At 50.3% G+C, this 14,971-nt stretch overlaps 1 protein-coding gene across 1 annotated transcript in view; it reads left to right on the top strand.

Moving 5' to 3' along the window:
* The window catches only part of mapkbp1 (mitogen-activated protein kinase binding protein 1), a 40,018-nt gene that overhangs the window by 14,084 nt on the left and 10,963 nt on the right, over positions 1-14,971 (top strand). Inside the window, 5 exon segments of the mRNA XM_027274843.1 lie at positions 167-327; positions 504-702; positions 788-934; positions 2,576-2,784; positions 2,869-2,960. Of these exon segments, the coding sequence (XP_027130644.1) occupies positions 167-327; positions 504-702; positions 788-934; positions 2,576-2,784; positions 2,869-2,960 (808 nt within the window).

Below are 14,971 nucleotides of genomic sequence, written 5' to 3' on the forward strand. Positions count from 1 at the left end.
AACAACCGACCACTCACTACAGCATCCGCCACTAAAAATAGTCCCCGACACACTACTTACTGTTGTAGAGACGCCTAAAAACGTATCGTCATCTTCACGCCGTCATGACTCAGCAGGATAGCCGTCGACTCTTTGTGACTCACCTGTCTCACCTCTGTGTCCACAGACATCTCAGGCCACCTGTCTGTCCGTCACCGATGAGCTGATCTTCTGCGGCTGCTCTGACGGGACGGTCAGAGCTTTCAGCCCCGTCAGCCTGCACTTCCTCTGCACTCTGCCCCGCCCACACTGTCTGGGGGCCGACATTGCCAGTATGGTGGAGGCCAGGTAATACACACACACCTGACAGGTAACACACACACCTGACAGGTAACACACACACCTGACAGATAACACACACACACCTGACAGGTGGCACAGGAATTCATCATGTTATTCTAAACACAACCTCTCCCCCTCTTCTTCCCCCTCCTCCTCCTCCACTTCCTCCTCCTCCTCCTCAGTCAGCTGTTCTCCTGCAGGTCGGAGGCTCGTTACCCTGACACCGTGGCGGTGACCTATGACCCCACCAACCGCTGGCTGTCGTGTGTCTACAACGACCACAGTGTTTACGTGTGGGACGTCCGAGACCTCCGTGATCCCCGCAGGGCGGGAAAACTTTACTCCGCCCTCTACCACTCCTCCTGTGTGTGGAGCCTGGAGGTCAGTGAGGTCAAAGGTCACACAGACTAAACTGTACTGCTAACATGCTAAGCACAGGTGAGCACCTCCTCTGGTGTCCACACAGGTTTATCCAGAGAGAGGAAGAGGAGGAGGAGGAGGACATGAGGCACGTCTCCCCTCCGGATCGTTCCTGTCCTGCTCCTCAGATAACACAATCCGACTGTGGAACATCGACGGCCACAATGTCATCAACAAGAACATCCTGAGCCACGTATGAGAACGCACCTGTACACCTGACCAACACCTGAACACCTGTACACCTGACCAGCACCTGTACACCTGACCAACACCTGAACACCTGTACACCTGACCAGCACCTGTACACCTGACCAACACCTGAACACCTGTACACCTGACCAGCACCTGTACACCTGACCAACACCTGAACACCTGTACACCTGACCAGCACCTGTACACCTGACCAACACCTGAACACCTGTACACCTGACCAGCACCTGAACACCTGTACACCTGACCAGCACCTGTACACCTGACCAACACCTGAACACCTGTACACCTGACCAGCACCTGTACACCTGACCAACACCTGTACACCTGTACACCTGACCAGCACCTGTACACCTGACCAACACCTGAACACCTGTACACCTGACCAGCACCTGTACACCTGACCAACACCTGAACACCTGTACACCTGACCAGCACCTGTACACCTGACCAACACCTGAACACCTGTACACCTGACCAGCACCTGTACACCTGACCAACACCTGAACACCTGTACACCTGACCAGCACCTGAACACCTGTACACCTGACCAGCACCTGTACACCTGACCAACACCTGAACACCTGTACACCTGACCAGCACCTGTACACCTGACCAACACCTGAACACCTGTACACCTGACCAGCACCTGTACACCTGACCAACACCTGAACACCTGTACACCTGACCAGCACCTGTACACCTGACCAACACCTGAACACCTGTACACCTGACCAGCACCTGTACACCTGACCAACACCTGAACACCTGTACACCTGACCAGCACCTGTACACCTGACCAACACCTGAACACCTGTACACCTGACCAGCACCTGTACACCTGACCAACACCTGAACACCTGTACACCTGACCAACACCTGTACACCTGACCAACACCTGAACACCTGTACACCTGACCAGCACCTGTACACCTGACAAACACCTGAACACCTGTACACCTGACCAACACCTGTACACCTGACAAACACCTGAACACCTGTACACCTGACCAACACCTGTACACCTGACAAACACCTGTACACCTGACCAACACCTGTACACCTGACAAACACCTGAACACCTGTACACCTGACCAACACCTGTACACCTGACAAACACCTGAACACCTGTACACCTGACCAGCACCTGTACACCTGACAAACATATGTACACCTGACCAGCACCTGTACACCTGACCAACACCTGAACACCTGACCAGCACCTGTACACCTGACAAACATATGTACACCTGACCAACACCTGTACACCTGACAAACACCTGTACACCTGACCAACACCTGTACACCTGACCAGCACCTGTACACCTGTACACCTGACCAGCACCTGTACACCTGACCAGCACCTGAACACCTGTACACCTGACCAACACCTGTACACCTGACCAGCACCTGAACACCTGTACACCTGACCAGCACCTGTACACCTGACCAACACCTGTACACCTGACAAACATATGTACACCTGACCTACACCTGTACACCTGTACACCTGACCAACACCTGTACACCTGACCAAAACCTGTACACCTGTACACCTGACCAGCACCTGTACACTTGACCAACACCTGTACACCTGACCAACACCTGACCTGTGACCCCTCAGGACCTGCAGAAGGTCATCTACGTGGATGACAACATAAACAGCCTCCTAGACACGGAGAGCGCCACCGTCTCTGGTGGCAACACAGAGAAGGCGGGGTCATCGGGCTATGAGGGGCAGCAGACCGACCAGAGCAGGGCGGGCATTAGGACCTTGAGAGTCAGTCCTGATGGACAGCACCTGGCCTCTGGAGACCGCATGGGAGTCCTCAGGTGAGGGGAGGGGCGGAGCTTAAGTCCAGTCATGAAAACGGAGTGCTGAGTCAGCTTTAATGTGTGTGTGTGCGTGTGTTGTAGGATCCACGATCTGGAAAGTATGGAGGAGATCATGAACGTTCAGGCTCACGACTCAGAGATCCTTTGCCTTGAGTTCTCCAAACCAGAAACAGGTGAGAAACTGGAGTGTGTTACTGTATCATTATATGTATAATAATACTGTATCATTGTATGTATAATAATACTGTATCATTATATGTATAATAATACTGTATCATTGTATGTATAATAATACTGTATCATTATATGTATAATAATACTGTATCATTGTATGTATAATAATACTGTATCATTATATGTATAATAATACTGTATCATTGTATGTATAATAATACTGTATCATTAACATCAAAATTAGAGTAATTCGTTCATAAAAAAAACAGTGTTTGACACACATCTGCAGTGTATGCTTTTTCCCATTACATGTAATCAGTCTGTTTTGCTCTTGGTCCACTCAGGCAGCTGACCAATCAGTGAACAGCAGGACCGTCGGCTGAGAAAACTCAGTATCAGTGATCAGGACGTCCATGATGAAGGAAGATCAAAAAACCCAATCAGCTTCTAGAACACTGTTAAAAAACTCAAACGGAGTTTTATTAAATTTTGACCACAAACCATGAAAAATGTCAAACGGAACTTTCTGACAAAGTCAGGGGTAAGGAAAAAACTGTTAGAAACAAGCAGAGCTCCTCAAGGAGTTCCTCCAACAACAGTTATAAAAATGTCCCTCAGAAAAACAGGCGGTCAGTTAGTTCGCGGAAATAAATCCAACCCGACACTTGAAAACTCATCATGACGCTTCAAGTTACATCAAATCAAAACATCTTGGTATGCTCCTTTAAAAAACCTCTACAGGCTAACGCTTAACATTTCTACAATAATCAGAGATCAACAATCAACAGCTCAATTATCAAAGATCAATAATCAAAGATCATTAATCAGAGATCAATTATTCCAAAGATCATTAACAAAGATCAATTATCAAAGATCATTAATCCAAAAAGATCAATTATTCAAAGATCATTAATCAGAGGATCACTAATCAAAGATCTTAATCAGAGATCAATTACAACGATAATAATCAAAGGATATTAATCAGATATCAATTATCAAAGATCACTTATCAAAGCTCAATAATCAAAGCTCATTAATCAAAGCTCATTAATCACGAGATAATTACAAAGATATAACAAAGATCAATAATCAAAGATTCATTACTCAGAGGCTCACTAATCAAGATCATATCAGAGATTCAATTATCAAAGGATCAATAATCAAAGATCATTAATCAGAGCTCAATTGTCAAGATCAATTATCAAAGATCAATAATCAAGTCATTAATCAGAGATAATTATCCAAAGATCCAATTATCAAAAGATCAATATCAGGATATAATCCAAAGATCATTAACAGAGATCACTAATCCGAGATCAATAATAAACGACGATGACGGAACCTCAGGGTATGAAAATGCGGAAAAGTTCCACGCGTCTTCTTAAAACACGACGTTGATAAAAAGTTTCTAAACAACGTTAACGAAGAAAAGTCCAAAATCAAACCATGGCTGCGATCCTTCATCTCGTTGAGAGGAGCTAACGTTATGAGGATAGAGGAGGAATACTGAAGGAGCCGAACGCATGGAGAGGCGGAGGTGATGAAGAGGAGGGCGGACAGTTGATGGGAGGAGGAGAGCGGTGATGAGCAGAGGAGGGAGGTGATGGCGAGGAGGAGGGGTGATGGAGAGGAGGAGGTGATGAAGAAGAGGAGGAGGTGATGGAGGGAGGAGGAGGTGGTGCTGGATCGAGGAGGGTGGGAGGAGAGGAGGAGGTGATGAAGAGGATGTGATGGAACGGAGGGATTGGAAGGAGGAGGAGGTGATGGAGAGCGTAGTGTCTACTCCGTGTCTGCGATTTCACGACCCTCCGTGCACGGCCCCCTGCAGCAGCCGCAGGGAGTACCTCCAGGAGAGCCGCCGTCTTCACCTCCCCACACTCCTCCCAGCCCCCCTCCACTCCCAGAAGCTCGGCGTGCCGAGCGGCAAAACAGTCGAGCTCCGCCCTCATGGCCTGGAAGGCCTCTGATCGACGCCAGCCATCGACGTGGTTCAGGGGAGGGAAAGTCATCGGGTGGAGGCGCCACTCACCTGGAGGGAGAGAGAGAGAGGAGACACAGTGAGACACTGATGATGATGTCACTGCTGATGATGTCACTGTGATGATGTCACTGCTGATTGATGTCACGTGGTGTGACAGACCTCCAGTCACTTCGACCGCTTACATGACACACTCACCTTCCTGTACAGGTGTGTTGCTTCTCTTGAAGCAGCTCTGCAGCTCATTGGTCAGCGCTCTTCAGGTCTTCACACTGATTGCTGGTCTGCCACAGAGCGAGAGAAGCAAGCAAAATAAATACTGACAGCTGATTGGCTCCTGAATCTTTAACATTGAGATTGCAGTCCTAGACATGGAAGTCCGGCTAAGACTAGTCTTAAGTTTAAGACTCGTCTTAGACCTTAAGACTGACTATGATGGAGGGAGCAGACATAAGTGAGCGTCTCCCCGTCATGCACCGAGCTCCGGACGGAGAGATGACGATGAAGGAATGAAAGAAGAGGAGGAGGCAGACGAGGAGGATGATGGGGAAGTCCAAAACTGCTCATCTCTCTGAGGCTCCTCTCCTGTGGGGGCGGAGTTCGGGGGGAGACGACACTGGAGGAGGGCCGCGAGAGGCGACGAGGAGGTGGACGGTGAGACGGCGGCGCGGCGCGGGGCTACGGGGCGCGGTTGCTGCTGCCCGGGCCCCGCGCCTGGAGGCCGCGGGAGGAGGCGGCTGCCTGGTTCCCCTTGTTACCCGCGACCGCCGCTGCGGCGGCGGCGGCTGGCGACGGCCGGGGCCCACGGCGGCCTGCGGGGGCGTGGCCAAAACAGCATTGGAGGGACACCACAGCAAACTGGAGGGAGGGCGGAGTCTCTTTGACCTGGAGAGGAGGCGGTTTGGTTATTGTCGCCGCCGTCGATGATGTGATGATGATGCTGATGATGATGTCCCTGAGGGGTCTCGGAGGGTATTCGGCGAAGGATGTTGACGGCCATCGCCCAGGAGACGGAGCGTGACTCTTGGCCCATTGAGCTGGCGGTGGGCTCATGTAGGAGCGCGCGCCGACGCCGTGAGGAAAGAGGACGAGGACGACTTCCGCGTAGAGGAGTGAGAGTGACGATGGCTCCTGCTGGGGGTAACCTTGGGGGAGGCGGGTTATTGGTTTGTCTCTGAAGGGGCAGGGCTGTAGATGGAGGGCGTTTGGGGGCGGGGGGCGGGTGGTGGGGACGCTGCAGGGGGCGGGGCATCGAGGGCGAGGCGAGGAGCATCTGAGGGGGGATGTCTCTGGTTTGCTGAGAGGCGTTCACCTGACGAGGGAGAGAAGACTTTTAGTCTGAGTCCTCCGTCACTGCTGTTTGGAGTTACCTGTGTTCCTGTTTGTTACCTGTGTCGGTCAGCAGGCTTGGAACCGACTGAGCCTTTCGAAGTCCAGAGGCAGGAGTTGAATTGGGAGGCGCCTGCCCGTGCCGTCGGGGCCCAGGTTCCTCCTGGATTCTGACCCAGTTTGGGACCTTCTTCTTCAGGGGGGAGGGCTTGTAGGCCTGCTGTGCTGAGGATGGTCTCCTCCTTCCCCAGCTCACTGTACCTTGCTGTGGAGGCTGAGTTTGGTCCTGGTCTCGGTTTCCTTGTTCTGTGACTGGAGCTGGTTCCTGATCTATGTTTCTGTGTTGGGTCCTGGTTCCATGACACCCCCTCCCTGGGTCGTATTCTGCCCATAAGAGGTCGTACATCTGCGGACCAGGGAGGAACGGGCCTTTCACTCCGCGCTCTCCACGAGATGGGAGAGGAGGACACGGTTCGACTGGACGAGGAGAGGGAATGAAATCTGATCGTTCTGACTTCCCAGTTATGAGCCGTTCTGAAACATGTTCAGTGTGGGATGTTTGTTACCTTCCAGTTAATTCCTGGGACGAAGAAACTGGGCCGAGATGCTGAGACTTCACTGGAGCTGTGAGACGCTCTGCTCGACTTCCTGAAACACACAGATGACCTGTTAAGGCCCACCCCCCACCACACCGCGGGGTACCACCAAGGTCCATTCGTATTTTCCACCAAACAATTCCAATACATACATACAACACAGTTTTACTTTTTACACTTGGCCACATTTGCGCTGCTTTGATATCCACTTCAATATATAGCTTACACCAAAAAATACCTAATACACAATGATGTCAAAAAAAAAAGAAAAAATAAACAAATGAAACAAAAAGAATAATGAATAAGACAAAAGTTCATCCTTCTTATTGCATTAACAGACTCCATTACAGGCTCCATGTGTCTTTGTAAGCTTATTTCATATGTAATTGTTCCGTTGATACAGTTCCCATACTTTTTATTTAAGCCATATATTTTAGTGGTGGTTCCGGTTTCAACCATTTTATTGTGCTACACCTAATATCCCAAGGAGATTTGTAACAAAACCTTCTGGGACCGAACCAACTCAACTTCAGGCAAGACCAGGAAAGATGGTGTGGTTTCCACTTTGTGGCCCACAGTTCCTCCAACCACTTGTCTGAGGTGGTTAAGGACCCACTTTGCTGTTATTTGTGGTTGTCTGGCAATATCTAATTAAAACTTGGTGAACTTGTTGGTTGTTGCAGTTCCTGGTTGGGACTGTGTGGTTAAACCCTTGTGACAACTGTTGTGGTGAACCTTGATAAACTGTGTGAGAACCTTGAAGAACTGTGTGGATGAACCTGTTGTACTCGTGGGTGAACCTTGTTGGACTGTGTGGGAACCTTGTGACTGTTGTGGTGAACCTTGTTGGGATTGTTTGGTAACCTTGATGAACTGTGCGGTGAACCTTGTTGGACTGGTGGTGCACCTTGATAACTGTGTGATGAAACCTTGAAGAACTGTGTGGTGAACCCTGTTGGACTGTGTGAGTGAACCTTGTGGGACTGTGTGGTGAACCTTTGTTGGACGTGTGGTGAACCTTGTTGGGACTGTTTGGTGAAACCTTGTTGGACTGTGTGGTGAACCTTGTTGGTTGTGCGTGACCCCTTGTTGGACTGTTGGTGAACCTTGTTGGACTGTGGTGTTGAAACCTGTTGGACTTTGATGGTGAACCTTTTTGGACTGTGTGGTGAACCTTGTTGGTTGTGTTGATGTTGGTTGCTCCTGCTGTACCTGAACCTGAGAGGTCGTTCAAGTACAAAAAGTGCTCCTTCAGGGAACGCCTCCTGGTCTGGACGTCTGATGGATGGCTGCGTGCTGATTTTTCCTCTCCTCCTCTTCCTCCCTCGCTTCATCGTCCTCCGCTCAGAGAAGTTTCGTCCACCACTGAGAGGCTCTTCGTTAGGCTCCAAGTCTGGCCGACAAGGGCGAGGTGGAAAAGGTTACCATCCGTACTCAAGTATGTTGAAGAACCTGAGTACTTGGTATTAAAATTACCACCCTGGTCCGGCAGGTCTGACTGGGGACTGGTACAGGCTGGAGTTGGAATCCCAGTGAGCAGCCGCTGTCGGACTGGGTTTGTCCTGTCGTCCATCAGCAGCAGCAGGAACGCTTCCTTCACTGGAACTCACTAACAGGACGAGGCGGGGGGGTTATAGTTGGTAGGGCTACAGGGGCAGTCAACATCGTGCAACAGTCCCTACCTTCCTGCCAGGCTTACTCCTGGTCTCCCCTTGTTCAGGATTACAACCACCTGAGCTTCCCTGTCTGGACTTTGATTGGACAAGCGGATGAGTCTGGCCTCTGATTTGGTCCTCGCCTCGTGTTCCTCTGGGCCTGGAGAGACAGCAGAACACAACATCAGTCACCCAATCAAAGCACTGGAGGTTCATCTATCAACACCACATAAGCATTTGAGGTCGGATGCTTGCGTGTTCTCACCCATGCAGTGGTGACCCTGCAGGACTGATGGTGCTTCCCAGCTCCTGATTTGGTACTGTAATGTCCCCACCTCCATCCGGGCCCCTCCCCCCTCGGGCTGCCAGGTGGAGGTGTGTACCGTCGAGGGGGCGGTCTTCATCTGAGCCGGGGGGCGGCAACAAAAACTGTATGGTTAAACTGTGCGTTTAGCCGGGAAGACTTTTAAAGATTGGGAAGAACCTGACCTCTCCTGCTCCACCTGCTGCTCCTCCTGGTCTGTCCGGACAGTACGAAATCCCGCAGTCTCAGGTCTTCTAACATGGATTTCACCATCCGAGCCACCTCCTCCACGCCGCCTGTCCTCCGAGGACGCGGCGGCGAGGAGGTCGACCTTTCCAACACCTCCTGAGGAGTCCAAAAGACGGAAAGAGTCTGAGCACGTGTCGACAGAGCAAACACAAGTAAGTTACCTTAGCAATGGAGTCCACTAACATCAGCAGGACTGCCGTCACTGGTAACGTTTAACGAGCGTTTCACGTTGACGTGCTCTAAGGTCAGGCTGGCTAACATTAGTCGATGCTGCTACCATTATTGCTAGTGAACCGCTATGAGTGTATATGTTATTTAGCTTTCAGCTAAACGTGATCCATGCTGCTAAATGTTGTATACCAAAGACAGGTAGAGCTAACGCGCTAACTGTAACTGAAGCTACGGTTGATGATTTGTAAACGACGTGCTAGTTAGCATATGGAGCGTAACGGTTCCAGATGGAAATACGGGAACAAGACCAGACAGTAAACGTTACGTTAACGTTTTATAGAACCATTATATTTATTAAAATCGGATGAACAGGAAAGCTGACTGACTGGTTTTTAATTATGTAGCGACACATCAATTTGGATTTATTTTGATGACGGCATCGATCATCAGCGTGCTGCGTTGCGCGTTTCACTGACCTTCCGCTTTGTCAAGAGCCCGAGAGCTGACTTCTCATCAGACGTTTCTGCCGAAAAGACAGACGACTGGTTAACCCTCATGTCCTCCCTCACTAACCTCTGCACGCCTCTCATGTATGTAAAATGTACACGTCCAGACAAACTGATGTTGTAAAATTGTCACATTCAATATTTATTTCATAAATCTCTGAATCAGCTTCAGAACTTCTCCCAAACCCTGATAAACCTCCCTGTCCTGACTGTAACTTTAAATGTCAGTTTCAGTTTATTGATTTGGATATTCATTATTTATTCACATAAAGGTGTATGTGTTTGGTGCTGTCACAGTCTTGATTGTGTCCAAACATGAACACACTGATTTGGACTGCATTAGGTATTTTTCATGTAGTGTCAGATTCTCCCTCTGGACACCGTGTGACCAAAAACGTCTCATTGATTCCATTCAAACATTTATTAATGTGACTGTCATCACACGATTTCAAACCGTTCTGTGACGTCAGGTCTCATTGGACTAAAGTCACATGTGACATTTTTACTGGGATTCCAACCAGATTCAACCATTTTCCACACTGTAGGCTGATTGCATTGAGTTGGTTGCAAGGAGTGGTGTGTGTGTGTGGTGTTGTGTTTGGACTGGTGGTGGTATGGTTATGGGGACCCAAACTGGTTTCCAACGTCAATTCATGGGGACCTCTGACGGTGTGGGGACAAAGAAGAAACACAGTCTCCTGAAGGGGAAACTCTTCTACATGACGCAGGCGACCTGCAGGAGCCTGACCAAAGTCATGTTTTACGGGTGTGTGTGTTGTGTGTGTGTGGGTGTTGTGTGTGTGTGTGTTGTGCTGATCATTTCCAGGTGTGATCAAAGGTATTCTTGTGTTTCATTGTCTTTGAAGAGGTGGTTTGTTTACAAACAACTGTTAGTGTGTTATGCAGCTGAACATGAACACAACACAACACACCACACACACACACACAAACACAACACCACACCCCACCTCACACAGTGGGTGGGAGGAGCTCGTTTCCTTTGATTGATTCTTTACGATCTTTTTGTTCCAGGTTTGTTTCTTTTGGTTCATCACGAGTCAGCTGATCAACATAAATTCGTTTCCTGTTATCGTTAACATACACATCCTGATTCCTGGCACATGTGTAACCATGGTAACCGGACCTGTCTCCTCCTCCAGAGTTCCTGCTTGTGTCCCTCTAAGGACAGCGGAGCTCCACTCCTCGTCCTCCTTCTCTTCTGTCGCTGTCAGGACGACATGTTGCCGACACGGAGGAGGCGACGTGTCTGCCTGCTGCGAAAACATTTACAGAGTTTAACGTTTAGTTACATCTAGTTAAATCAAGTTTTTCTGACTGACATCCGCAGCGAGAACGTTTACCCTGAGCGTCACCACTTATTGTGAGCTGCATTCGGGGTGTTCTGGTGCTGCTGCTGGTGAGCGTCGGAGGTCAGCGAGTCGCCTGCCTCATCCGCCTATCGTCAACTCATAGGACTGAAGACGCCACCACAAAGATTACAGCTATGCCGGACAACCACCACCACACATCACACATACTACCACACACACCACACACACACTGAAGTGGACGAGGTGAGGGTCGTGTGTTTCTGCAGCGTGGGCGTTGTCGGCGGTGCACGGCGCTTCAAGACGTCCCGCGGGAACAAGTCGCCAACACAAGAACCCAGATTATACGGCTCCAGCCGCCAATCAGACCACTCCAGCCAGACGGTCAAAGAAACCTCCACAGCACCGCTGTCTTGCAATGTCTCTGAGTCGTCTCTGAGGACTGTCTTGAGACGTCTCTGTCTGTCTGTCTCTGAGTCTGTCCTCCTGAATGAATAGTCTCTGAGTCTGTCTCTGAGTCTTGTTCTCTGAGACTGTCTCTGTCTGTCTGTCTCTGAGTCTGTCTCTGAGACTGTCTCTGTCTGTCTGTCTCTGAGTCTGTCTCTGAGTCTGTCTCTGAGACTGTCTCTGAGACTGTCTCTGAGTCTGTCTCTGAGACTGTCTCTGAGACTGTCTCTGAGACTGTCCAGGTGGATTCATTCATCACCTGTGTGTGTGTCACTCATGTACCAGCTTCTAACTCTGAGTCGGACTCACCATTTGCAGCAAATAGCATAATAGAGCCAGAGAGAGAGAGACAAGACAGGACAGGAGAGAGAGCAAAGAGAGAGACATGAACTGCGAGGCAGGACCGACAGGGACAGAGAGACAGAGAGAGACAGATGAGAGAGACAGAGAGAGAGAGAAGACAGGACAGGGGGACCAGGGACAGAGAAGGGAGAGCGACAGCGAAAGAGAGAGACAGAGAGAGAGGACCAGGGGACCAGAGAGAGAGAGACAGAAGGAGGAGAGAGAACAGACAGGGACAGAGAGAGCGACAGAGAAAGAAGAGAGGGACAGAAGGAAAGAGAGAGAGCGCACTTGATCAAAGTTGTCGATGTCCATCACGGCAGCCGTACCTGTCTCCAGACAGGACAGTGAATTCCAGGATGTCTGCAGTTCACTGCTGAACCTCAAAACCTGTGGACGATCTTTGAGAGACAGACAGGCAGAGAGACAGCCAGGGCAGAGAGACCGACAGGAACAGGCAGTGAGTCGAGGACTGTGTTGGAACTGTGCTGAGCTTTTCTAATTGATTGCTGTCAACCTGAGTGTCCAAACATGGTGCCCCACACTCTCCCAGAGTAGAGTCAAAGATACTGATGTTCTTATCTGAACAGGAGGAGGCGATGTAGAGGACCTGACGGGTCGATCTGCACCTAGGAGGAGGCGGAGGAGTGGGGGGAGGGGGGAGGGGGAGGAGGAGGAGGGGAGGCCGGAGGGGGGGAGGAGGAGGAGGAGGAGGGAGAGGAGGAGGAGGAGGAGGAGGGGATGAGAGGAGGGAGAGAGGAGTGAGGAGGAGGGAGCGGGGAGGAGGGAGAGGAGGAGGAGGGAGGGAGGAGGCGGGAGAAGGAGGAGGAGGAGGGAGAGCGAGGAGGGAGAGGAGGGAGAGGCGAGGAGGAGGGGGAGAGGAGGAGGGAGAGGAGGAGGAGGAGGGGGCGAGGAGGAGAGGGAGGGAAGGGAGAGGAGGAGGAGTGGGGGCACTGCACTTAAAACCATCCACACCTGTCGTTTCCATGGAAACCTGCTGTGAGGTTGCCGTTACCTTGATCAGAGTCCCGTCTTCGCCCCTGAGAGCCCCCCCTTCTTTAAATACAACTTCTTCTGTTCCCATTACTGATGTTACAGATCCTGAGGAGGAAGAGTAACCACCTTCTCATCATCATCACAACACACAAACAACACACCACACACACACACACCCCCACACCCACACGGTAAGTGTGTTCCTGATGCTGCGTCCTGACAGCCCAACTTGCTGTTACTTTCTGGTTGGTTCAATTCCATGTCGTACAGAGTCGTCGTCCTGACCACGTGATGAGTCGCGTGAAACTCCAACCCCCCTCCACCTGAAGAGGAGGAGGAGGCGGAGCCGTGCGAGGGAAGGAGGAGGATGCAGGAGGCGGGAGCAGGGCGAGGAGGAGGAGGAGGAGGAGGGGGCAGGGCGAGGAGAAGGAGAAGAAGAGGAGGAGGAGCAGGAGGAGGCGGAGGAGGAGGAGCGAAGGAGCAGGGCGATGGAGAAGAGGAGGAGGACAGGAGAAGGAGCAGTGTGAGGAGAAGAGAGGAGTAGGAGGCGGGGAGGAGCAGCAGGAATGAGGATTGGATCAGACTGATTGTACAACAGTTAGTTATGGTGAGCAATCTGATTGGTAAAGTGTAGGGAAATGCTCAATGTTGATGATGATCAACATCCTGAAACATAAAATCAATAAATCAATCAATAAACTTTAAATATTAATAATCTGTGTCTCTGTGCATGGCCTCCATCAGCTGACGGATCAGCTGATTTGTGCAGTGTGACTGATTCCAGGTGGTTAGTCTGATCCCGTGCCAGCTCACCTGCTGGGCGGTGCGGGAAGTAAGTCAACGCTCTTATCGCTCACAGCTGATTCATCCTCACTTCCCCTCATTGGCGAACAGGGACAGGGAAAAAGAAACAACGTGACTGTAGAGGACAACACATCAGCATTTAAACGCACCCAGAGGTCAGACGGCAACGGTCACGGGTCAGCGTTAAGGGACTGACCAGCGAAATCGCACGGCGGGTTGATGGAGGACGAGTGTTCATCCAGGTCTGCCAGCAGACTGTACTCTGAGCCCGCATTCCAGGCCTGTGGATCAGAAGGTCACGGGGCCTGGCTGTGGCTAACAACTGGAGAGACCTGAGAGACAGAAAGGCAGGACAAGACCGACAGACAGTCAGGACAGGCAGACAGAAAGGCAGGGACAACAGACCGACAACAGACCGACAGACAGGCAGCAGCAGACAACAGACAGGCAGACAGGCAGGACCGACAGACAGACAGACAGACAGAAGGCCAGGACAGACCGACAGATAGTCAGACAGACAGCCAGGCAGACAGGCAGACAGGGCAGACAGCAGACCGACGACAGCAGACAGACAGACAGCAGAAGGCAGAAGGCAGACAGGCAGACAGGCAGACAGACCAGACAGACAGACAGACAGACCGGACAGTCGACAGGAGCGGCAACCAGGCAGGCAGACAGACAGGCAGGATGACAGACAGACAGGAGGCACAGACAGGAGGACAGACAGACAGACAGACAGGCAGACAGGCAGACAGGACAGGACAGGACAGACAGACCGACAGGACAGGCAGACAGCAGACAGGCAGGAAGACAGCCAGACGGCAGACAGACCGAACAGACAGACAGCCGACAGACAGGAACAGACAGACCGCCGACAGGCAGACAGACAGACCGCAAGGACAGACAGACGACATGTCTGACTCAGTGAGTTTGGGTTCCAAACAACATTCACTGCTGCTAAGCTAACATCTTCGTCAGCACTACAGGCAGTTGTGTGATATTACAGTACTACACATATAATGATTACAGTATTATTAACATCTATGATTACGTATTATTACACCTTATAATGATTACAGTATTATTATACATATAATGATACAGTAGTATTATCTATACATATACTGACTACCCAGTATTATTTATAATAAACAATGATACAGTATTATTATACCATCTAATGATACAGTCTTATTTATACATACAATGATACAGTATTCTTATACATACAATGATACAGTCATTATTATAAATATAATGATACAGTATTATTCTACATTAATGATACCGTCTCTTATACCCTAC

The sequence above is a fragment of the Larimichthys crocea genome, chromosome XXIV (genome assembly GCF_000972845.2).
Source record: "Larimichthys crocea isolate SSNF chromosome XXIV, L_crocea_2.0, whole genome shotgun sequence".
NCBI classification, from domain to species: Eukaryota; Metazoa; Chordata; class Actinopteri; family Sciaenidae; genus Larimichthys; species Larimichthys crocea.